The sequence below is a fragment of the Patiria miniata genome, unplaced genomic scaffold (genome assembly GCF_015706575.1).
Source record: "Patiria miniata isolate m_02_andy unplaced genomic scaffold, ASM1570657v1 HiC_scaffold_8, whole genome shotgun sequence".
Classification (NCBI taxonomy): Eukaryota; Metazoa; Echinodermata; class Asteroidea; order Valvatida; family Asterinidae; genus Patiria; species Patiria miniata.
Window position 1 is genome coordinate 11,037,034 of NW_024037075.1, and position 25,075 is coordinate 11,062,108.

Sequence of the window (25,075 nt, forward strand, 5' to 3'; positions counted from 1 at the left end):
ACAGAAATTAAAGATGATAAAAAACGAGCTTTCATTTGATTTGTGTCTCGAACACCTTGGAGAGTTGTATTTTCCCGAGTTCCGGTAGTGGGGGAAAATTATCTTGGGGTCTATGGCAGTTTACTGGTCTGCAACAAGCTTTGAATCGATTCACTAATTACCAATTATGTTAGGCTATATGTATCAATATATGCCGCAATATTTGAAATGTTTTTGTTTTTCCCCTTAAAATTAAAAGTGTACTTTATAATGAACACTGAAAACAGACATTTTGAAATGAAAATAACCATTATTCCCGATCTGCAAAAGCAAGTTTTATTTGCAACCAAAATAGACACCCGGGTGCCACAATAATCTATCAACGGTGTAAAAAAAATGTGTTATTTCAAAGAACCTCATGCAGTGTTCATCATTCGATCCATGAAATTTTAAGCTTTCAACGCTTCTACAGGTGTATTCGATATACTTGAGGTGGATATGTGCGAAACTATACTTTCATCACGTGGCTTTCAAGAAAAACTACGTGTATAAAAATAACCTGCAAAATACTCTAAGAAATGGATCAAAAAAATCTAAAGATTCGCAGATAACTACACCCTTTTTCCCAAAAAAAAACAATACAAAAATAATACTGTAACGCTTATAAAACATTGTGGTACAAAAATAGCAACATACAAAAAAACTAAATATCTGTAAAGATAGTGTAACCAACAAACATGACAAATTTTCCATTTCCAGTCAAGACAACAAAATGTTAAACTATTTCATAGGATGAAATTATGTTCAGTCAACAAACAATGTCATAACTATAGGCTTAATTCATTGTACTATGCCAATTAAACAGGAGTTTATAAGTGCAAGATATCGAAAATATGCAAAAACGTAAACAAAAAGTACTCTAGGCAAATTAACCATACCAATAGTAACGGTGCATTACAATTAATAATAGTAAATCTAAGCTTCCAAATACGAGTTTAGTGCAACACAAAATACAGTGAACGATATTAGATAAATACCGAACTCGCCAGTAATGGTTTCTGCATGGTACTACAGAAATTTACGGAGTATAAATGTGCACATTAATAATCACTGTCTGTAAACGTTCTTGTGGAAATACATGTAACAGCATACACTAATTTAATCAATTATTTAAACCTCAAATCAATTTATACATGCAATATTTACAGGCTTTGTGATGTCATGTGTTTTGTTAATAATGTGGAAACATGAAAATGTTTCAATTCTTGACCCTTTGCCCGCTGGAAAAAAAACGAAAGCCTAAATAGTCCTACATGCAGAAATTTTGATAGTCCTCAAACTCGGCAAAATACTGATATTTACGTATAATAAAATCCCAATAAAATTTACAATGTATACGGCTATAGTCTTAAAGACATTACATTGTACTACGTTTCAGCGATTTAATGATAATACATGTATATTTGTTTTACTGTAGCCATGCCCCGTTCATGTCATCTCACTGTAGGCTACTCTATGGAGTTTACGGTATTCGTAATTAGATACTGATGGCATTTGGGACCTCGTTAGGGTGGCAGTAATCGTAGGGGAATTCTCTGTACCTGTTGCGCTCGTCAATCATGATTCCGATGTGTTTGAGTTCCTTCCTGAACCTGGGCAAATGATGCAAATGGGGAGAAGTACATAAATTTAAGTGATGTAGTTAAATTCATGATGTAGAAACAAAATAATGTGCACGTTTTAACACGACAGCGATATTGACAATACAAAATAGCAGCTTTATACAAACTTGTAGAAGCAAAAACGGAGTAAGTTCGCAATAACATTAAAGAAAGAAACAAACAAATGGAAGAAGAAGAAAAGAAAATGACTCCAGAATTCTTCTTTTTACCAAAGATAATCCAGTCTCAGAAAAATCAAAACGAAAAAAGACAGCAATGACAAGCGTATTACATACAGGTATGAAAATAACAATAATTAGGTAAAAGATTTTTTAAAAATCTATAATGAACAAGAAATGTATATTTTATAACATGAATGTAAAACTACAATAAAATAAAGACGTGAACTTACTCTTCGAGAGCCTTGACGGCAATTGGACAGAATCCGTACTGGACTTCGAAATCACCCAGGCTTTTGGTGGCTTTCTCACTGAGCAGACGCGTCACAGTCATGACGTCAACGGTCACGTTCTTGTCTGGAAGATTGTCCAAGATGTCCTTCTCAGTGCGTGGGGACTTCAGGTAAGAAACAGGAATGGAATTGTTGTTAAATACTGCACGACAGAGTGTCATGGCCTAGGGGTTAAGAGCACCGAATTCATGTTCTGGTGTTTCAGAGGCAACAGTGACGTGGGTTCGAGCCTGCCGGCGGACACTTGTGCTCTTAAGCAAAGCACTTTACCATTATTGCTTCGTCCTTCGGATGGGACGTTAAGCCGTAGGTCCCGTGTGTTGTATAAATGCACGTAAAAGAACCCAGTAAACACTTATCGCTAAGAGAAGGGGTTTGCTCCGGTGTTTCTGGCCTCCTGTATAAACTCCCACGTGGAGTATTAAGGAGAAGAACCAACCAAGAACCAAGAAGAGGAAATCCTGTCAATTTGGTTAAGAAAACACAGCTACATGCTAACGTGTATTGTGTAATATTTGGTTCATGAATTTGTTTTTTAACTAGTGGAGATATTTTGTGAATGCATGGACCCTTCGAAAAAAGAAAAATCATAAATTCGACCATTCGACCCCAGTCGAAACCTTGAAAGATAACTTGAATATTTCCCCTTTTAATTTTCCGTTAATAAGGTTTACTAAAAGTGCGAACCAATACTTTGATAGCCGTTGTATTGCATTCAATGTAAACTCCACCAAATCTATACAGCAGACGATTTGGGCTGAAATCTACCACAACTTTTCGGCGCTGAAACGCACCTGGTGAAAATGTTTGGGCCCTTTGTTATGCAAATTAGACACCACACGCGCGTGCACGCACTGCTCGCGCTTGTGTTGAAGCTATGCATGAACAACACGTAAGACAGTAATAACACATCGCGTATAGCTGCAATTCAAAACAATTCAAAACATGATTCAGCAACTTTTGATTTGAAATTGAGATCCTAGAATGCTGTTTTTCTCGGAATATACAGCTGAAGCAGAGCTGAAACTTCATCAGGTTAGTTGTTCAGTATCCTTCATTAGAGTTTGAACACTTTTGTTGCTTCAAACGAACAAAATGCACAAATTACAAATGATGGACTATATCTTTAATAGTATGTAAATACAGATCTAGGGCAGCTTCTGAAACTAAAAAATAATTAGTTGCATAAAAAAAACAAGGAAAGAATGTTGCATCCTGACGCAGATTTTTTTTTTCATCATACAAAAATGTTGAAAAGACATGAATCTGGGAGTGAGAAACATTTCCAATTTTGTTAGGAAATACATTGAAAATATTCTTGACTCTCCATAGACTTTATGCATAACCACTGAAGTGGCGTCTGAATACTACATTCTTTCCACACACAAAAGGACCTAAAAAATGACTGCTGAATGCACAAGTCTATATTTGTACCTTATCTGTGGGTGGAGGCATCCTCATACCAGCTGGGTAGTGAGGCGGGAAGGCATAGTCGTCATACTGGGAGAAATTGGCCACCCCGTGAGACACGCTGCAGGTGAACATGATGGGTGTGATGGTGCTGATCACGTCTTCGACGGTGGCAAACTTGCCGTCCGCTGGCACGCCCTTGAAATAGATCGTTAATTCTAACATTATTTACACCAGTATCGACATGTGTGGGTTCATTTTCTTCAGACATCTGATTTTTGAATGTCCCAGCCAAAAAACAAATACCTTGTCACACTTTCGACTGTTCGTGTCTTGAAAACCTGTACTCAGCAGCATATTCCTATATTTATTTCATAGCTTGGTTGTATCTGTTGTTTTTCAAGTATTTGTAAGAAATACTATTTTCGATTTCATCCATTTCTTATAAACAGTAAAATATAAATACCTGTACTCCTACTCCTCCCTCGTCTTGGGGCGTGTTCATCAAACGCCCCCATTCCTGGAGCTCATAGTCTTCAACTATCATCTCAGGAGTCTCTGTGAAGTCACAAAATAGAAATTTCTAGAAATGCTTATCGTACAAGATGAAAGTCTCTTAATATACCCATGAGGTCAATTATTATTAACATTACTTTGTGTTTTATGAATGAAGACTATGCTTGCAGTGTCGAGCTGTAGCTCAGTAGGCCTATGCAGGCAGTCAGTCAGTTTATTGCAGACATGAGAATCTTCCCGTTTCAGAAATTCCTGTGTTGTTTTTGTTTTTTGGGCCCAAATTCCCGCTTTTTTTAGCCTGTTTTGGGGCTTCCTTGGCTGATTTCACATATTTTTCTGTTTTTTTGCACAAGTTTCCTGTTCTTCCCATTGAAATTCATTCTCATATTAACTGGTTTATCATTGTCAGACAGTCAGTCTATGGGAACGGTCCACCAAAGCAAGATGAAACATCCTTCTTGGAACTTTGAAGTCGGACATACCATAATGTGCTTCAACAACCTCTGTGACATATTTCTTCATCGCATCGTAAATCAAGAGGGCGTCATCGCGATAATGGTAGTTGGGGAGTGCTTCCGTGTCATCGACCCCACGATTCTTCAGGTCATTGGGGAGGGTGCCCTCAACGTTCAGCCGCCATTTTTTGAAGGCACGGCCGATGAGGTCGAACATGCCATCACGACCGATGTTCATGGTCTTGTCGACCCAGCCATCGACCGAAATCAGAAGAGCGAGACCTCGGCTGTTGAGGAAGCACGTATGAAACAGGCATAAAAATTACTCTACAATGTTTACAATGCACTGGTATCTGCTCTTTTCATGTTTTCTTTTCCATTCTCAATAAACTTCATTCTACTTTCAAGACTTTCAGTTTTAATATTTTTTCTTGGTTCAGCAGATCTCTTTCTAAATTCACATTTTCGGCTTGATCCACTTTCGATGAACAAGCCTTTTACTGATCAAATCTCAAGTTTCTTACTGCTCTGGCTAACTTATATCACCTTTTTTTTATTTCTGAAACTATTTCTTGTTGTTGTCATTATCGGTTTTCATGTTCTGAAACAGAACTTGAACTGAACATTACAAAGTAACAACCCCACTAAAACTTATTCACTTGTAGTTATGCCTTCACCGTCAACTGCACCAAAACTTATAATTTCTAGTTGTACCTCAACAATGAGCACAACAGCGCCCACAATCGGTTAAAAATAGCCAAGGTCACAGAGGTCAAACCCAGAGGGTAGCAGACCAGTAAATAAACTTCCATAGACCCCAATGGTTAATGCTCCCACTTCAAAAATTCAGGAAAAATAATCACAACTCTCCAAGGTGTTCGAGACACACATCAAATTAAAGCTTATTTCATCATCTTTCATTGTCTTTTCAATTTTCGGGGGGTCAACTAATGACTTTTAGGAGAAATTTCCATCTGAAGATGATCACCCCTGAAAATAGTCCTGAAGCCCATCGCCATTTTGAAAAACGATGCCTACAATCCATTGCAAAGTAGAGCGCTTTTAGGGTCCAAATTACATCAAAATTACACAGAACTGCAAGCTCCCAGTCCTGTGCACGGTTTCCACCCATATCTTTTACAAACCCTCAAGTTCATGGCACACAGCATGTTCAAATACCGAAGATTTTGAGGGCATGCAAATCGTGATTTGGCCGGCGCAGGCAATTTCGGACCGATTTACTGGTCTGCACCCAGAGGTCAAAGGTACCTGTTGATGGCCATGAGGAACAGGAAGTGCGGTGCCAGCAGCCGGAAGAGTGGATGTGACGGTGAGAGAGAGTAGTGCATGGTGGCTGCCACGGACTCCATGGCCAGATGGGTCAGACCCAGATGGGTGGCGGATTGGTGGTAGGACGCATCCGCAAAGTTGAACCACATCTTGGCTAGAAGCCAGGTGTACTCAGGGTCGCTAGGGACAAAGATCTGAAAGAAAAAAAGGAAATCAATTTACAAATATTTGTTTTTAATGTGAGACAAGACTTGCCTTATCGAGCTGGACCGTAAAAGTCTCAATTAAAGCTATTGTTTATACTCGGTGGACAAATCTGCTAACAACTAACAGACAAACAAAGCTCCCGATTTGTAGGGTATAATAAGAATTAACCGTGGCAAATAACCATACAATGTAGGCCTATGCTGAAACCAATCACCAACTATAGAGCTGGTCAGCAAACTCAATCAACCAGCAATCGATAATCACGCCAATAGAAGAATAGCAATGAATCAATTAATACGGAAGAGAGAGAACTACTCACCGGGTTATCAGGTGCTTTCTGCTGCTCAAGTTGGAGGGCCACTGGGATAAGATGCTTGTCTTTGTCCACAAAGAACAGTCCAATCGGAGAAACGACCTGCGACCAGAAAAAATCCCCGATTTCTCAAAGGCTGCTGGAAAAATTATTCTAAAGAGATTCCAAACAAGCTACACATCTATACTCTGAAATGGCATGCTTTGTGAAACCCTGCAGCTACATTAGTTTGAAGTTCATAAACTTTTTATTCATAATGTTGCCTTACAGTGGCGCACTTCTGTGATCTGAATGTGCTAAAAGCTAAAACTGTCTTAACTCTTCCAATTTCTTTATTTTTTTCTTAGACCTTTGGAGGCCATCTTACCGGTGTTCCCTGCTTGACAGGCAGCTTCAGCAGGATCTCATAATCGACGTAGTAGAGCTTCTTCTTCTCGATCGCTTCTTGGATGGTCATGCCTTCCAGGAAGGGTGCAACCAATTCATCTGTCACTCCAAACCTGAAAGACCGAGAAAGTCGGGTGAGTTCTAGACTTGTTCTTGCTTGACATGGGATTCGGGCAAATGTACAAGTTTATCTGGCTTGTAGAGATGTAGCTCTGACATTTTTTGTGCCTGAAATTTGAAGCATAGTAATACATGCACACACAAGATGCCAATATATGTTACATGTATTTATAATTTGCAAAAGCCTGCAAGCAGGCGATTGCAGGAGGACATACATCCATTCTTAAAGTCTTGGAAGACAAAGGCAGAAGACCTTAAATCTTTCCAAGGATTTGACAAAGCCTTCTTTGTAGGATAGCCTCCTCTCTGAAGGATACTTTCATCAACTTTTGGAGAAGCTTTCGAAATTGTCATATGCAAATGGAGTGCTTTACAAAGAGGACTTTGCATGCTAATGTTGTGGACGTTTCAGGAGCTATAAGTTTTTAACAACTCCTGCAGCTACTCACTCTTCTTGTATAATTGGGAAAAGGTACAACCAAACATTTTGGCCTATTGGAAATGGGATGTAAGATGTTTACATACTTCTCTGGGACTTCCGTGAAGAGTTTAAGCTGGGTTGGGTTGCATCTGATAAGACGCTGCAGTCCGAACTCAATGTCAGATCGCCACATGTGCATTCCCTGAATATCCAAACACGGAAAGAATTTTATCATCAAGACTGACAACACAACAATCTCACGTTGATATTTGTTTTCAGAAATATCCTCTTGGAGATAAAACAAGTTCAATGTGAAGACAGCCTGTAAAAGAAACCATGATGACTCGTGATAAAGTGTAGAGGAAAATGTATTAAATGAAGCCAACTTTCTCAATCGGTGGACAGAATTCGACTGGAAATCTTCAGGAAATGAGAGCAATTAATTTGGGAAAATATCAAAATGATCAATGAGAAACAAAACATGCTACTCAGCCCTGCTAAAATGCATGCCCCTTTTTCACTAATTTTGCCTAAATCTTCTAGAAGCAAAACAAATCGGATCTTACGGCAGGTTTGGGGAATTTTCCGTGATAGACATTACTGAGGTCATCCAGACTTTCCCATTTGCCGGTGAAAATCTTGGACAGTTTGCTTTGCAGGAGGAGGTTAGCCTTCCGCTTGGCAATATCGAACTAAAAAAGGAAGACAAAATAAAAGACAAACGAAAAGAGGCATCAGAAAGAGAAAAGCTGTCACTAACCAGCACTTTGGGGACAGATTTTCAGATGCACAAGACAGCCATAACATAAGACGATATACAACTATACAATTGAATTTATGCGTTTTAGATAATCTCATTCATTTCAATGAAGTAACAATGAATGTACAAAAAGCTTTACACATGCCTATCCCTGCGATACAAAACCATTGCCCTCTGGTCAGGCCCGTCGCTAGGGGGGTGGGGGCAGGCCCCCCCCCCAAACAGCAAACGCCATACATATGTATTTCATTTGTATTTTGTTATGGTAGTGGGCCCCCTAGTTGGTGCCGGGGCCCATGCTCAGGGCTGGCGACGGACCTGACTCCGCATTATATTAACGCACAAAACTATTATTTTTTTAAACACCAAACATTTTGAGAGCACAATGAAAGAGCAACTCAAAATCATTAACCGTTTGTCCGATTTTATCTTAAAAAAAAACATAGGTAATCGATCTTTCAATGTGATTGATGGATTGTTTGATAGCCTGATCTTCTTGAGGACTCAATACTTACCAAATAATCAAAGGAGAATTTCTCATCACTGGGTAGAGCGGCAACCTATTATTAAAAACAAAATACATAAATATTAATATTTACAATTATTTTTCAATAAATATCTTGCAACCATGGGCGTCGTCAGGATTTTTTCTAGAGGGGGAAAAGCACATCCCCCCCCCCCAAAAAAAATCCCTGTACTTTTCCAGCATATTCTCAATTCCTTTTTTTTTTTGGAGGGTGGTCCGACATTAACCCCACCCATTAAATTAACGGCACTATGACTTCGCATCTCTATTTGTTCTCCTTTTTTTTGGGTTGCTTTTCGGGGGGGGGGGGGCTTACGCCCTTTCCTGCCAAAATAAAGCACAATAACAAAAACTAGGAAACAGTATCAACCAGGAGGTTCAACTGTTCTATTATTATAATAGGGCTCTTCAGAGAATATTTGAAATGCGGTGGGGAAATGGGTTTTGGGCAGTTTTGGGAAATACAGTCCAACACCTTTATAACAAGGTCCTTGGGACTTAACAAATTACCTTGTTATAATAGGTAGCTTATATATTAACAGTAATGGAAAACAAAGAAACCCAAAGACTTGACACCTAAAATGTTGCTTGTTATCAGCTGCTTAACAGTGCACTTTTTATCAGTGTTCGACTAAAAATCTGCCATCAAAAATGTGTAAATATTTCAGTTGAGTAACTTGATTGTTGTGCATGACGGTGTGCACACAATAACACAATGAAACTGCAAGCCGTGCAACCAGGGACGGCAGAACCGGGGGGGGGGGGCAGATTTTCCCAGGCCAACAAAAGTGCCACTCTCGCGGTTATAAGTGTGCCCCCTCGAGATGAAAACAAAACTGCCCCTCAAACACACACATGAAAGCATATGATCACGCTACAAATAAAACTGTTTCCTCTCTTGTAATGGAAACTGCCCCTCAAAAACACAAGTGCCCCTCTCGCATTAACAAGATTGTGCACCTTCTTGAGATGGAAAATTACCCCTCGAAAGCACAAATACCCCTCTCGCAATAATAAAATTGTGCCCCTCTCTAGATGGAAAATTGGCCATCAAAAACAATAGTGCTCCTCTCGCGGTAACTTCTCGAGATGTAAAACTGGCCCTCGAAAGCACAATTTTATTAGTGTCCCACTGCACAACATTACAATTGTGCCTCCCTCATGGAAAATTGGCCTTTAAAAATAATAGTGCTTCTACTCACGCGAATAAAATGGTCACATGAGCTGGCATCAAAAGCAACAGTGCCCCTCTCGCGATAATAAAAGGTCTCTCTACATAACTAGTCAAATTCATGGACGGACCCAAGGGCTGATCCAAGGGGGGGGGGGGCAACTAGGCCATCCCCCCCCCCCAAAAGAAACCGAACCCAATTGTTTTTTGGTGTTTTTTAGTGACGTCACAAACAAAGGCAGCCACTACGTACAGCACCATCTTTTCCTAAAATGAAATTGGTTAAAGTGGTCAGAAGTTGCCTCGGATCGCACCACAGAGCATCTAGAATCCATTTTTTTCGGGGCCCTTAAGCGGACCCCTAACCCCACACCGTGAAAATTTTGTCGACCCACTTTTTGGGGACCAAAGTTTTTTGCGGAGGCCGAAGGGCTCTCACTTTCACACCGACGGAAGGTGCCTTTTTTCTGGATAAGTACCCCCGGTATCTCCCCCCCCCCCGGTATCCCCCCCCCCTTCGAAAAGCGTTCCGCCGCCCAGCGTGCAACACTGACGTGTCATCATCACAAAGACGTTCGTACAGAATTGGGTATGGGTTCTAGATTTTTCGCCATGGGGAATATTTTGTAAACTTCAGCGACATCCATCAGTTAGTCCATTCAGCGACATCAAACAGTTAGTCCATTCAACCCTGGAATTCCAGGAGTTGCAGGATTAAAGGTACAATGTATGATGGTTTATGGCAAACCTAGGATGGTATGCTGACCTGGGATTGAGTGGGAGTGGGGAGAGATAGGCTTATTATTTAAACCGAGGACAATAGGACCCATGTTAACTTTTTTATTTTGAAATACAATGAATATGTCCCACGTAAATACCAGAGTTCACCATTCTTTTCGTTGTTGAGTGTTTCATAACGAAAGCCAACACGTTAATTCAATTTTAAGAACATTCAAAATGAAAACCACATCCTGCACATAGAATTCAATACTGGACTGCGGATCTTCAGAAGTCTTTCATTGTGTACTTTTACTGCCAAATCAATTCTGTGAAACGACACGTAGTGCAAAGATCCGAAACTCGTAACAACGAGCAGGGGTGTGAAATCTCAGCTAGCTTCAAAGCCGATTTCAGCTTTCTTTTGTTTTGGAATTCAGCTTTTTCCCCTCAGTTGCTGTGTACAAAAGCAAAGGAGATTTCCAAAGTTTAGCTTTTTTACACCTTTTTCAGGTGTTTTCAGCAATTTTTATCCAGGGGTCACTCACACCCCTGAACGAGGTTGCATCGACAATGACGATAATAGTACAACACAGAGGTCATATATTTGCCACTTCCCTTTTCCTATTCCACTTTCCCAAACAGACCGCCAAGGCCAGTACAATACAATGAGATATACAGACCAAAAAAATAGGCCTAACTGCACTGCATGTGCACGAAGTGAGGTTAAATCCATTGTGTAAAATGGCCTTGGTGCTATTTGTAAGGCACAGGTATACGCCATACGTGTATAGTGAAATGGACATAAAACTCCAGCCTTTACAAAACCAATTTTCGTTCGTTTTTGCCTCGAGATGAGTCTGTGTAAATGCTTTATACATGTACATGTATCATGTATCGCATTATGAAATCCCAACTCTCCCCAACTTTCACTTTCTCACCATTTTTGTATCAGGGTAAATTCTACTGTTTCCTTTTTGTTTCTATACAGTGAATTAACGGTTAACGAACTGTAAACAAGGTCGGCTCTTGAATCTAATGAGTCCTTATCCCACCAACTGCAGCTTGTAAATTTAGCCCCTTCGGTGGGGAAATTGAACATTTTCAAAAGCTAGTTTAGACTCCAGACTTTATCGATCGTACACTGATGCGCTGGGAGTTAGACAACTTTAGTGATCACTTGTCATTATGTAACGTGTCTGATGTTGGTCTTCTGATTTCGAATACATGTATTTCGAAGCTGCTTTTCCATTGTAATAAAAATAATGATAATGTATTAATTTGTGTAGCGTACCATCATAAAATTATTACTCGATACCAGGATTTGTGAAATTGCTTATTCGATTTACGGATTTGTGAACATGACAACCCATGTTGTGGTTTGGACCTAATATGTGCGATGTAGGGAGTCCTAGTACAGAAACAAAACACGAAGGTCCACGTTAGACATGAACCCGGATTTCCCGTAACCTCGGGGAAGATGTACATGTATCCGGTGTTCCCAACGTCCTGAAATTCCTTTTACCACGAAAGGAAGGATATTAGTTCTCCTGTTCTACATTCGTAAAAAACAATAATGAACAATCCAAGGAATTCACAGGAAAAGCATGACAACACCGCTGCCTCTCAGTAAAATAAAGGACAGATTCACATTTGAATGCTTCCATGCCGTCACATATTTTTTTTTTTTACCCTAACAGCCTTTAGTATGATTTTTCACATTAAAGCTGGTAAATGTTTGGAAAAATTGCTTTTACCTGAATCGCCATACTTTACCAACAGTAATGATAGGAATCATACAGTAGATGAAATGAAACAGTAAACCATTGATTAGACCAGTCGCATTTCAATTTAAAAAAAAGAAAAGATACATATTTTTCTATCGCGCAATCGCCAATGGAGAGGAAAAACATGTTTGATCTTAAAATGTTGATCGTTGCTTCAAAAATTAACTCTGTGTACATTCATATTTTGTATCTGAAATACCACCCTAAAACAAGGGTTACTTAGTCAATGTTTAAGTGCCATAAATATACATCGATACCCGGGATAGTTTTATGATTAAACCGTTCAAGGTGTATTTTATTCATGAAAAGTTTTATTTATGGAAGACATTATCGGTACAAATTATTTCAGTGAGGTGAAATATACGATCGAATGTTGATTTTTTTTCTCACACAGTCTTACCTGGCAAGGAAGACCTACATCTGGAGCTTGGCTCTTGAACTGATAAATCTTCTTAATTTCATCCAACTCTTCCTTGCGTTGGGTCTCCTTGCGAGGATCCTGCTGAGGCAAGAGAGAATCATACTGGCAAAAGATGACACTCTTCTTGCCAGGAATCCACCGATGGATGGGGAACTCGTAAGGACCCTTCTCTGCTCCGTCTTTCGGTTTCTCGTAGATGTCGACTTTCTCCAGGTACCAAGGGTCGAATGCGCCGTGTTCGTCACGCCACAGCTCGATCTCATGCACGGCACCGAAATCAGAGGGAAGCTTGGCCTTAAATTCATCGGTCTTGCCTCTCTCGAAGTCATCGTGGAAGAGCCTATCCAACTTGATCTTCTTAGAGGTGACTTGGTTTTCGTTGTGGAGGATGATGTAGATGTTGGCATCCGTACCAGCGCCTTTTAGATCCCCAGTCTTAACCAGGATCTTATAGTGGGTGTGTGCACCGGCCAAGTTGTCCTCTGACGACGCCTCTTTCATCCCATTGCCCGGACCATCTTCGACATCGTCAGGCCCACCACGACAACACGGAAACAAACAAGCCATACTGGAGTAACTACTGCCGTCAACTTAACTTTGATATATGTTACCGAAGTCACAAAACTCACTTCGTCACCGAGAACGCTCCAAATCATGGGATATCACACCCAACACTGGTCACGATGTGGCCAACAGCAGGTAGAGCTTATGGCGTGTCAGCTCCCAACAATGCAAAAATTCTACCTTGCTTCGCTGAACAGGAAAAAAGGAATACGGACGTATCCCGTCCCAAGCACCCACTGTGATAAATGGATTCGCAACACATGAAAGGAAGTTGACAACAGTGAAGGACGTCATCTCATGAATATGCAAACTACAGCTTTGACCCGACATTTTTATGCGACCACATCCCAGCCGTATTCATGCCGTTAACACCAAGGGATTTGTATAGTCGTGCTAAAAAAAATAATAATGGGATTTTCCAGACCTTTGACCGTTCATCATTCAGTCAATGTGAAGTTATTTTGTTTAAAAAGCTAACAAAAGTTGCCAATCCTTCGAACGCTGGAGTTTATATATTTCCTGGAATTGATTTGTGTGTTATGGAAAAGAATTGAATACATTCAAACATTAAACTTTTTACGCCGGAAAGCAAGATTAGGCCAGAGAACACTGGTGCTATACATGTAGGAGACTATCTCGTTATTATGCGACCATGCACATCCAATCTATAATCGGTCCGTTTAACATCAATGGGACTTTCATTTTATAAAGTGGAGCTAAAAAAATTAATGGGCATATTCCAAACTTTTGACCATGGGGTGATGAGGTACTCCATCATTTAGTCAGATGTGATATTTTGGTTCAAAAAGCCAACAAAAGCGTCATTCGAGAGCTGGGATGTATGTATTTTCTAGAATTGATTTGTGTATTATAGAAAGGAATCATATCAGTTTTAAACATTGTATTTTTCACATCGAAAACAGATTGCAGAGTAATGTGTGTTGATTAGGTAGACTGTATCTCGCTATGGCAATGACTTTATATCACCACCCTACATCATGCGCCTGCAAAGTCACGTGCCGCTCATAAGGTTAATGAGCGAAACAATTCTATTTGTTTCATGTTTCCGTTGCAGTACAGCTATCTGTGGAGAACTTAAAATATAACATCCCGGAAAGAAACAAACATGGGGGAGTTTGATTTGTACAATGTGTTTCCAGATTCCTTTCATGTACTGTTATTATTGCAAGAATTATAAGTTCGTCAATCAAGCCTTCTTGATAGTCTTTCGTAAGAGAATCCAACTTCGATCGCCAGACAAGAAATGATCGATGCAGAGAAGACGGACATAATGTGTTTGAATGCATACGATTAAGGGCCTCGAAAACGGGAGGGCAGTATTTCTTTAACCTACGATTCAGCGTGTTAGCGTAGCCTTTGTACATGTACATGTGTACTTCGAATATTTGCGCTTGAAAACGGCAGGGACAAAATTCATGGTCAAGGGGCGTCCATGTTAATATTGTGCAAGGCCGATGTCACCAAAGCAGGATGGATAAATAAAGCCCGTCATAAGTTATTTGGAGTCTAGGCCATCAGGGGCTCTTCTCATCGTGACAGCAATGAAGGCTCCAATCCTCTCGGATGACTTGTGTTTCTTGTGTCCTTAAGCAAGACAGTTTGCCATGTTCTGTGCCTCATCATGAGTAGATTATGAAGCGAAAGATTTGGGCATTCAGTGTAATCGAGTTTCACTACACCCCCAACCGCCACGTCCGTGCCAAAACAATAACTCGTACTTCCCATTGAATTGTTAAAAGAGTGACTATATATACGCCCATCTGTCAGGCGTAATAATATCAATACGGCACTGCAATACTCCTTGAATTCGCCACATAATATGCCAGAAAGCAGCACGTACCTTCCATGACACGGATCGAATGTTAGTGATAAGCAGCATTTCAAGTGCAACATTCCTGCAGAGGTCACCAGGAAATCCAGACGAACTCTGGCTAAACATTACCAAAGCTGACAATGTTATCGGTTCCGTTTGTTTCGGTTCATGGTTTCCATCGTACATCCGGATCTGCTGCAGGCAGCTGCTCGTGTAGATTCCACGAAGTTTCACAACATGAATAACTTTGGGGAAAACCCCATCTTGGAAAAAGGGTTTTCCACAATTCCAGTCAATCGTTCGGGTGCGTGGACTTTGATCAGACATATTTATTTAATCCAATTACAGTTATGACTGATGGTGTAACTGACATGATGGCGTAAAGGCCACATTGTCGTCTTTTGAAAAAAGATGAAATACACTCATTACAAAGTGGAAATAAAGACATACATGTACACTAATGTATGCCGTCCATCTGCTATTCTAATGAAGGCTACTGGTGTTATACTTGGTCTGGGCAAGACCAACTGAAAACATTGACCCCGCTGTGAATCTAGTGATATTATTTAACACCTCAAATGTAATTTTAACACCAAGTGCAAAGTGTAAACCATGGATACCTGTGAGGGAAGACCAGGTGCTTGTGGCCTGAACCTGTAGCTTTTCTTGAACTCTTCCAGCTCCTCCTTCCTCTGCGTCTTAGCCAGAGGATCTCGCTGCGGCAAGACGGAGTCAAACTCCTTATACTGCATCTTCTTGTCAGCAGGAATCCATCGATGCACGGGGAAGATGCTCGGAGCTTTCCCCGTCTTCTTGCCAAATATGGAGACCTGGTGGACCTCGATTTTCTCCAGGTTTTTTCGACCCGCGAGACCGCACCGAACCCCGCCCGCTTCACCTTGACCGTGAACGAGTCCATCTGACCCCGCTCGAAGTCGTTCCTCCACAGGTTGTCCATTTTGATGTCTTGGGAGCGGGCGTCTGCGGCGTTGTAGAGGGCCAAGTAGACGTTGGCGTCGGTACCGGCACCGGCCCTGTCTCCGGTCTTAACCACCAAACGGTACCTCGACATCTTGGTAAACTCGGTGTCTTCTGCGTTCTTCAATTCTCCGCGTTCAGGTGCAATTGGCAACTATACATCACACAACCAAGCTGGACTTCTGGACCTTCTTTGGTGAATCACTCGGCTTGTTTCCAGGTAGTACTACTTGAACACGAATTGCCGAGTTTGTGTTGACTGACACATAGTAGTCAGGGCTTACAATCCACTTGACAGCCTTATCCTTATTACACCGATGGAACAAATATTTATTTTTGACTTTGACCGTATTTGATTTTTGGTTAACCACGTGATGAGTGAATTCTGACATCGTGTTTATTTTGTAATCAATAAAAAGAAAAGGCAAAAATACACAGTGACACCTTTTTGCATGGCGTCTAAGATGCGTCCAATTTTGTCGAAAATCTAAATAAGGTCTTGTATCACGTAGGAGTGAGGGTAGGCCTACAGGAACTTGCCATGTTTTACACAGAATAAAGTAAACTTAAAAGAACAAAAACACTCTGAATATGTTGCTCACGTATTAGGACAAATATATAAGTTGTCCCTTTACTTTCAGATGATTTCTTGCGTAAACACGTCGATGTAGCTATTATATAGAAAGTTGCACACACAATGTGTTAAAAAAAAATCATTTCGTGGAACATTGAATTGAATTTAATGGCACACGCACGATCACACCTAGTTTGATGTGCGCTGACCGCCATGAATTTGCCAACGCAATAAAGCAAACAACACGGCGTATATATTTGCAGACAAAGTGTTAATACTGAACTTGAGGTCAAGTGGAAATTCATAACCAGGAAGCGTTATCGTATTATTTCTGTGTTGACAAAGTGATCAGGAATTGAAGAATAAACGAATACCATGTACAGAGCAAACAACTCGATGAATACCGAAGCAATGTGGATGGTTGTTGACGGTAAAGATGCATGGACCCGGACTAGGTTAAAGGCACCCGTTTGCCAAAGACAAATCTTGTTCAACCAATACTGACCGAATATTCAAAAGAAGGTTGGGTACATCATCATCATTATTTTGTGGCCATCACCATCATTATCTTCATCTGTACGTTGAATAATTAATGCATGTATGTATTGATCTTGGACAGATAATTGTCCGCTTGTAGTTGGAGCTGAAATTGATGAGAGATTAGAAAAGTGGAAAGGTTTTTCGTCCTCCTGTGGCACTATAGAAAAATTCACGATAAGATTGAATAAGCCTGTGTACTAATGACGTCCCACTTTGTTTACGTGTGTGCTTTCCTATGGTGCTCAGTGGACCGTGGGCCCCCACTAGCTTCATAGGGAAGTGCACATGTAAACAAAGTGTGACGTCATTAGTACACAGGCTTATTGAAAACTAAATCGGACCTTAATTGGCAACTTGTAAGAAACAAATGGAAGTTAAACAAACTCGAAGCCTTGAGCAATTGACGTACCTGACAAGGCAGGCCTGGGGATTGGCTTTTGAATTTGTAAAACTCCTTCTGTTGCTCCAATTCTTCCTTCCTCTGCGTTTCTCTGAGCGGATCATTCTGAGGCAGAAGGGAATCGAACTGGTGAAACATCACCCTCTTCTTGGCCGGTATCCACCGATGAATGGGGAACTCGTACGGCCCCTTCTTGGGACCCTCCTTCGGTTTCTCATAGATGTCGATTTTATCCAAGTACCAAGGGTCGAAGGCGCCGTGCTGGTCCCGCCAGAGTTCGATCTTCGCGATGGCACCGAACTCGGCCGGGAGTTTGGCTTTGAACTTATCGGTTCTACCTCTCTCGAAGGCGTCGTGGAGGATGCGGTGGAGTTTGATCTCCTTGGAAGCAACTTCCTTTTCGTTGTGCAAGGTGATGTAGATGTTGGCATCCGTACCGGCGCCTTTACGATCTCCCGTCTTGACTAAGATTTTGTAGCGGGTGTGTGTAGCAGTAGCAGCCTTATCATCCGCCATGTTGCTAAAAAAAAAGAGCACCTGTTTGTATATGGGCTGCGCCAAGTCAGGGACAAATTCGGAAGTTCGTGATGATGTCCTCAGTCAGTATTTGGTGCACAGCCGTATACCTTTAAAATCCAGTCAACTAAGAGCAACTTAGCAGTGAGCAAATGTGACAATAAACTTTGCGACTGTCCTATACTCCCTGTTCCTTGCTCTACGATACTACCTACTAATAAAAACAACTATAGCCTCTGTGTTTACACACACTTTACAAGCCTACACATGTGGACCTATACCATCAACTGCTATGTCTGAAACCGGAAAACCTTGCACGCTATTGCGCTCCGATCCTCAAACACAATAAGTACTACAGAGTAGGCCTACGTATTGTATAAAAGGCCATGTCAAAAAAAAATTTGGTTTTGTACAAGGCCATGAAACTCCAGGGTTATAGATCCGGTTCAGCGCTGGAGGGGCTGGTAGGCCTACATTGTAGGCGTAGTTCATCCCTGGTGTGCATGTACATGTACATTGACATGAACAAGCATTCACGCGTATATGTATACGTGTTTTGTGCATAGTGCACTGTAAATGGTCCTGAGTGCAAGCCCACAACAGGTTTCCACGAAACTTCATAGCAACAGTCGTTAGGAAATTGAAACACCGTGCTCGATAGCATCTTCTCAAAATAAGGGGGAAAAATGTCCATTTGAAAGAATTTAGCAGAGAACAGTGCACACTGTGTCAAAAGAAAATGTATAAAATAATATAAATGTGCGCGGACGTCATGATGCCTTGATATGACGTCACTTGTATAACAATGGAGCTATGAGAGGCCTATTGTTTCATGCCACACCTGGTCTTGAAACAGTGCAATTAATGACCACATGAGGGGAAAATCAAACGTAGGCTTTACGTAATTTAGAAGCACTTCAATTTATAATGTTATTGGCAATGACGAAACTTTGATCTTATTTGCAGGACATGGATAGACGCAGTGGAATCCACGTTGTCATTTACATGTTATTTGAGCAATATGGATTTGTCATTAACTCTTAGCTTCAGTCAATGTTTCCTTTACCCAGTTCTGAGCGGGGGACTGACCCTTGCTCGACCCTTGTCCGACCCCTCCTTGAACGTTCCCACGTGCGAAAAGGGGTATACTCTTGTCCTACCCCCTCCCCACCCCACCCCACCCCCAACGGAATGTTTGTGCACGTACCTGACATGGTAGCCCAGCCTCAGGAGCTTGGCTCGTGAACTTATAAGTCTCCCGTATTTCTTGCATTTCTTCCTTCCTCTGGGTGTCTTTAAGAGGATCATTCTGAGGCAGCATCGAGTCGAATTGATGAAACATGACCCTCTTCTTGGCTGGGATCCACCGATGGACGGGGAACACGTACGGCCCCTTCTTATCACCCTCCTTCGGAACCTCGAAGATGTCGATTTTCTCGAGATACCACGGGTCAAAAGCACCGCTTTCATCTCGCCAAAGTTCTATCTTCGCCACGGCGCCGAACTCGGCAGGTAGTTTGGTCTTAAACTCGTCTGTCTTGCCTCTCTCGAAGTCATCGCGAAAGAGCTTATCCAACTTGATCTCCTTGGAGGCGACTTGGTTCTCATTGTGGAGGATGATGAAGATGTTGGCATCCGTCCCAGCGCCTTTACGGTCTCCCGTCTTGACCAAGATCGTGTACTTGGAGTGGGTTCCTGCCAAGTTGTCATCTGATTTCCCTTCCATCAACTTCACTCCCGTTTCACCGTCTGTGTCGTCAGTGGACGACCCTCCTCGGCAGCAAGCAGTGAAGCAGGACATGATTGCGAGTAGATCACAAGATGATGGCAAAGCCGAAGGGCTTAATTCTATGAAGTATGATCTGTGCTCAAAAAGCCTCAATCTACATGTACAGTCTTGCTCTAGTCTATGGTGATACACACAGCCGTTCTCCTTGGTCGCCACACTTTTGACCTCTACATGCAGAGACCCACCCACTGTACGTCGACTATGAAGCAGGTTCACTTGGGCATGGAGGGGGGCAATACAATGTATATCGATTCTGTGATGACCCCAGTAGGGTGGCGGAGTGTTAGTTTACACCATAGAGCTAGGAGAGGTCACGTCCCATGGGACGCGAAAATATGCAAATGCAGTGTGGGCGCGTTCTCTTCACAGCATGTTGTGAAATAAATATACTCCACGCTGTCATGCAACTGGGCCATTTAATAAAAAAGGGTCCAAAGTGCGATATGTTTTTTTTCTGAACAGTCAATTTTACCTAACTTGTCATTCAGGTAGACAGTTTGCTGTTCTTGGAGGATGTCTGCGTTAAGGAGTGCATCAGAATCACAAAATCATAGATGTTAGGAACATGAAAAAAAGTGGACCCAACACTGATAGAATGACCCAGTACATAACCAACACTTTCAGTTTCACAAAATGGGGATGTCTTACACATCCTGCACCTTTTTAAGAATTACAAAATCTTAGATGTCAGATAAAACAGGGGCAGGGAAAAATAGTGGACCCCGCACTGATAACATGACCCAGTACATCATCATGAACCAACACTTTCAGTTTCACAAATGTCTTATATTGTACACATAACACCCTGTACCGTGACCTTTTTACACACAAATCCATTTTCTGTCACTGTTCCAGTCTTACATGTACATTGTACATGTATTTGCGAAAAACTCTGAAATCAGATATGTTCAAATATAATATGCTATTTTATGCTTATCAGTTCTACAACAAGTTAAGACAAAAGAAACATACCGTCAAGAATTACTGATGCATTGCCCAGGATTTTGAAAGTGTCGCATTTGTTGACGCTGCCTTGAAAGACATTTATCATTTTTTCAATGTATCAAAGAAGACTTCACGCTAAACGAAAACAACAAGTTATTAGAATACGACGTCCGCCATGACAAATTTCTTCCTATATATATTTTTTTTCTGTAGAGACATAATAAATGAAGTTTTTATATCTGGTAAAACACACTGAAACTTTCGTGTCACTGATCAATTATGATGAGATAAAAATTTGATTGATCACTTGATTTATCTCCAAGCTTCTCATGTTCGGCATAACTGCAATATTTCTGCCGAAACTATACTGTGCGCTCCGAGATTAGAATATGTATCGATAAAAAAAAACATTCACAGAAATAAGATTATCAGCTCTCTTTTATCTGATTCATTGCTGAAAAAAATGTACCATGATTCCAAAGTTTATAACGTGCTGGTAAATACCTCAGACTTTGTGCTGTGTGCTGACAGACGTGCCGAATAATTTCCCCATAAAAAGGAAAGATTAGTATATGCGTGCATGCAGTACGGTAAGTTGTCATACTGTCCAAGGCATTTTTTTATCAGCTAAAAAAAAGCGATTAATTATGAATGACATGCGACAATTAATATTGAATCCATTAATCCTGCAGCCTATAATGGGTGGTTGTTTTTGTCTTCTTATTTATCCATGGCTAATTACTCGTGTTAGAGCCAGGTACAGGGCGAGTTAAAAAAAAACACCCGAAACCCAAATGACAGGACCAATTTTTGAATGAAGTTTTGCATGTAGCACTTTCAAAATCTAGGATATGAAAGCCCAATTAATGAGCTTTCTTTTAGTACAAGAATTATTCAAATCACTCACCTACTTTCAATTAACATGCATCCCAATAAGAATTGTTTTCGTTTTGCTGAAAGAACACTTTCACTTTTTTGTGATCCGTGGACAGAACTTTAAAACGTTGTTTGTGTTCAAAATTCCATAACTTGAAAAGTACATGGGTGATTTGAATGATTCTTGTACTTAAAGAAAGCTTAATGACTGGGCTTTCATATCCTAGATTTTGAAAGTGCTACAGGCAAAACTTGATTCAAAAATTGGTCCTGTTATTTGGGTTTCGGGGTTTTTTTTATACTCAACCTGTATAGGCGGTTTCATCATTGTGTTTCAAGAAAATTTATTTCCTGAAGGGGCGGGGCCAATGGGGGGGGGGTGGCTTAAAGGGAAACGAGGAAGGATTTTGGTCATCATCCTTTTGATTCAGATTTTATCCCTCGGCATGTTTCATAACATCTAAACAATTTTTTTGGTATTATTAGTGCTTCATTTAATGAAATAAATAAATGTTATCAGGAAAATCCTGTATTTTAAAAAAGTGAAGTGCTACGTTTGTGCAATCTTGATCAAAATTGTGCGAAAAAAAATGTGAATGGACTATATTTACAATTACGTTTTTTAAAGTTCAATAGTTGATTTGCTTTCCTTGAACTGTAGCTTTCGGTTCACTATGCATTCCGTGCAACAGGGCAAGTTCTAAGTCCAAATGTCTGTCCTTGAGTCACTTGATTTCTATTTTGAAATTACTGTTCTTTACTCATTTTTTGCGATAAAGTCATAATTGTTTGGTTTCCACAAAGGCATGTTTCGACTTGGTAATCAAATGGCCTTTGAAATTTGTCAGTTCTTTTCCAAATCGATGGAGTGATGAAATTGTTGAAAATTATTTATTTTCTCCATTAACTGTCAATCTTCTCCCATGGCACTCAAAACTGCCAAACAATTATTTAAGAGTTCAGTTCAGTAAGTGTTCTATTCAAATCGACGAAAATATCAATTAGAGGTAAAACTTGTTCTTCTAACTTTCAGTCACCACGTGAAAATAAACTGAAGCACAGAGTCAAACAAGTCAGGTGTGTTTACAAACACAAATGCCCCGCAACCGTGACTGTTCCCATGACATAACACCACTCTTTTAACATCAACTTACATGTACCTTGGTCACATGGAACATTCATTGACAGCATTAGTGTCTTCTGTAGGTTTTATATGAATTAATCCCTAATCCCTATAATCTCAGAATAAAAAAAAGATTTCTATTGTTTTAGCCACTGTGAACTTGAACCTTGACCTTTTGGCCCCAAATTCAATAGGCTTCTTAGGATTACCAAGAACAATCCACAAACCAAATTTGAAGTTCATATGTTAAGTATTTCTCAAGTTATCGCGCTGACAAGATTTCTATTGTTTTAGCCACTGTGAACTTGACACTTGACCTATTGACCCCAAATGCAATAGGCTTCTTAGGATTGCCAAGGACAATCCACAAACCAAATTTGAAGTTCACATGTAAAGTATTTCTCAAGTTATTGCGCTGACAAGATTTCTATTGTTTTAGCCACTGTGAACTTGACCTTTGGCCTTTTGGCCCCAAATGCAAAAGGCTTCTTAGGATTGCCAAAAACAATCCACAAACCAAATTTGAAGTTCACATGTAAAGTATTTCTCAAGTTATCGCGCTGACAAGATTTCTATTGTTTTAGCCACTGTGAACTTGACCTTCGGCCTTTTGGCCCCAAATGCGAAAGGCTTCTTAGGATTGTCAAAAACAATCCACAAACCAAATTTGAAGTTCACATGTAAAGTATTTCTCAAGTTATCGCGCTGACAAGATTTCTATTGTTTTAGCCACTGTGAACTTGACCTTTGGCCTTTTGGCCCCAAATGCGAAAGGCTTCTTAGGATTACCAAGAACAATCCACAAACCAAATTTGAAGTTCATATGTTAAGTATTTCTCAAGTTATCGCGCTGACAAGATTTGTCCGGACACACACACCCACACACACACCCACCCACCCACCCACCCACCCACCCACCCACCCACCCACCCACCCACCCACCCACCCACCCACCCACCCACCCACCCACGGAAGGACAAGGCGGAAACAGTATGCCCCTTCGGCTTCGCCGCGGGGCATAAAAACATGACGTGCAAAAAAGTGTCTACAATTATTGTTCAAATCTATATCTAAAGTTCAGTGCAAGTTTCTTGAATTAATTTTTAAGTCTATCTCTTGTTTCGAGCTTCCTCGGTTCTTGTCAAAGGCTAGTTCTCACAAATCTCCGAGTAGACGCAGAATGCCCCAACGTCTTGCAGTTGCTCCCGATCATCTGAGCTTGTAGAGTTGTTCAGTTGGCAGTATTTCTCTCCGTTTTTCTTTCTGACATTGAAGGAGCGACAGTCGCCATCCTCGACGCATGCCGAGCCGCAGGCACCGAAGCTGTCGGTAACGAAGCCCCGGATGACTCGGCCGACGAGGCAGGTGGAGTTGAGGAGACGGCCACGGTTATCGAGAGACACGCAGTAGTGACGGGGATGCTTGGACTGAGAGACGCACGTTGCGTCACGAACGCAGACAGCATGGAGTTGCCTATCACACGACACGTCGTGCCATTTGCCGTTTGCTTGCCACCTTGTGAATGCGCAGTTTTCTGATGATCCTGAATTCGGCTCTCCCAAGTCCCAGTTCTGATCCAGAAAGGAATTCTTTCCTTTCTGCCCCTCACAAACCCACTCCCCTTCAGCCTCTCTGTCATTGCATCCAATCCACAACCGATAATTGTGTTTCTCAATTTGTGCCATTCTCGCTATGAATTCGTTCTCCTCGTGCGAATGGGGAGCGGCAATCAACCCACCCATCTCATCGCAAGTTGACCGGGAGGCTTCCCAGCTAGCAGGCGAGATGAGACGGTAGCAAGATCGGCGCCAAAAGAGCCACTTTGACGGGCAGCATTTGGGCACGCAGTCACACCAACCCCACAGTACCAAAAACGCAGAACTGATCGCCAAAACGAAACTCACTTTCACCAGCAACATCTTTATCGACTTGCAGTAAAATTTTAAAAAATGTCTCTTCTGGAGAGTAGATTGCGATGTTCAATCAACAGAAGTTAACTCGTTGAAACGACGAGAACCAGTTATGTCCATCAATGCGCCACCCAGGCGACTAGACCTATATCGCGGTACAACGGGTCAACGCAGCTTGTGAAATATTGTTCAATTATATATGTTAATGGACGAGGAACGCGCAAAATGAGACAAACAAAACTCAACTTTAAAAGTTCCATAGTGTTGTCTTTAGGGGCGTGGCTAACTCGCAAACGGCGATAGGTCAATAACCATTTAGGCCCCGCTATAGCAACAAGCTCGTCAAAAAAAATGGTTTCCACGGAAACACGTGTTTAGTCTTCAACAAACAAAAAGAACCGATGCTTTTACTG

General features: G+C 41.1%; 2 protein-coding genes across 4 annotated transcripts; both read right to left on the minus strand.

Annotated features, from left to right (window-relative positions):
• Positions 1-283: 283 nt before the first annotated feature.
• On the minus strand, positions 284-20,033 carry LOC119719205 (polyunsaturated fatty acid 5-lipoxygenase-like). 3 transcript variants are annotated; one of them, XM_038188569.1, is made up of 12 exons: positions 19,227-20,033; positions 8,507-8,551; positions 7,798-7,923; positions 7,336-7,433; positions 6,671-6,803; positions 6,310-6,405; positions 5,763-5,977; positions 4,521-4,780; positions 3,989-4,080; positions 3,547-3,720; positions 2,053-2,216; positions 284-1,631 (listed from the first exon to the last, which is right to left on the minus strand). In XM_038188569.1, the coding sequence occupies exons 1-12, from the start codon at positions 19,818-19,820 to the stop codon at positions 1,517-1,519; spliced, it is 2,112 nt and encodes a 703-aa protein (XP_038044497.1). In that variant the 5' UTR covers positions 19,821-20,033; the 3' UTR covers positions 284-1,516. The 3 variants fall into 3 exon arrangements, with proteins under 3 accessions (XP_038044497.1, XP_038044499.1, XP_038044498.1); XM_038188571.1 differs by lacking the exon at positions 19,227-20,033 and adding an exon at positions 17,513-18,234; XM_038188570.1 differs by lacking the exon at positions 19,227-20,033 and adding an exon at positions 12,593-13,414.
• Positions 20,034-23,778: 3,745 nt separating this feature from the next.
• Positions 23,779-24,834, minus strand: LOC119719581 (CD209 antigen-like protein E). Its single transcript, XM_038189057.1, has one exon. The coding sequence runs from the start codon at positions 24,669-24,671 to the stop codon at positions 23,901-23,903; it is 771 nt and encodes a 256-aa protein (XP_038044985.1). The 5' UTR covers positions 24,672-24,834; the 3' UTR covers positions 23,779-23,900.
• Between the last annotated feature and the right edge of the window lie 241 nt (positions 24,835-25,075).

Bases quoted from the DNA above. Each gene is read 5' to 3' on its own strand.
- LOC119719205 (XM_038188569.1), bottom strand. From the start codon at position 19,820: ATGTCCTGCTTCACTGCTTGCTGCCGAGGAGGGTCGTCCACTGACGAC. The intron at 7,434-7,797 runs GTAAGATCCGAT...TTGGATATTCAG, and splicing joins GAAAATTCCCCAAACCTGCC to GGAATGCACATGTGGCGATC. The intron at 4,781-5,762 runs GTACCTTTGACC...CTTCCTCAACAG, and splicing joins TTCCTCATGGCCATCAACAG to CCGAGGTCTCGCTCTTCTGA.
- LOC119719581 (XM_038189057.1), bottom strand. From the start codon at position 24,671: ATGTTGCTGGTGAAAGTGAGTTTCGTTTTGGCGATCAGTTCTGCGTTT.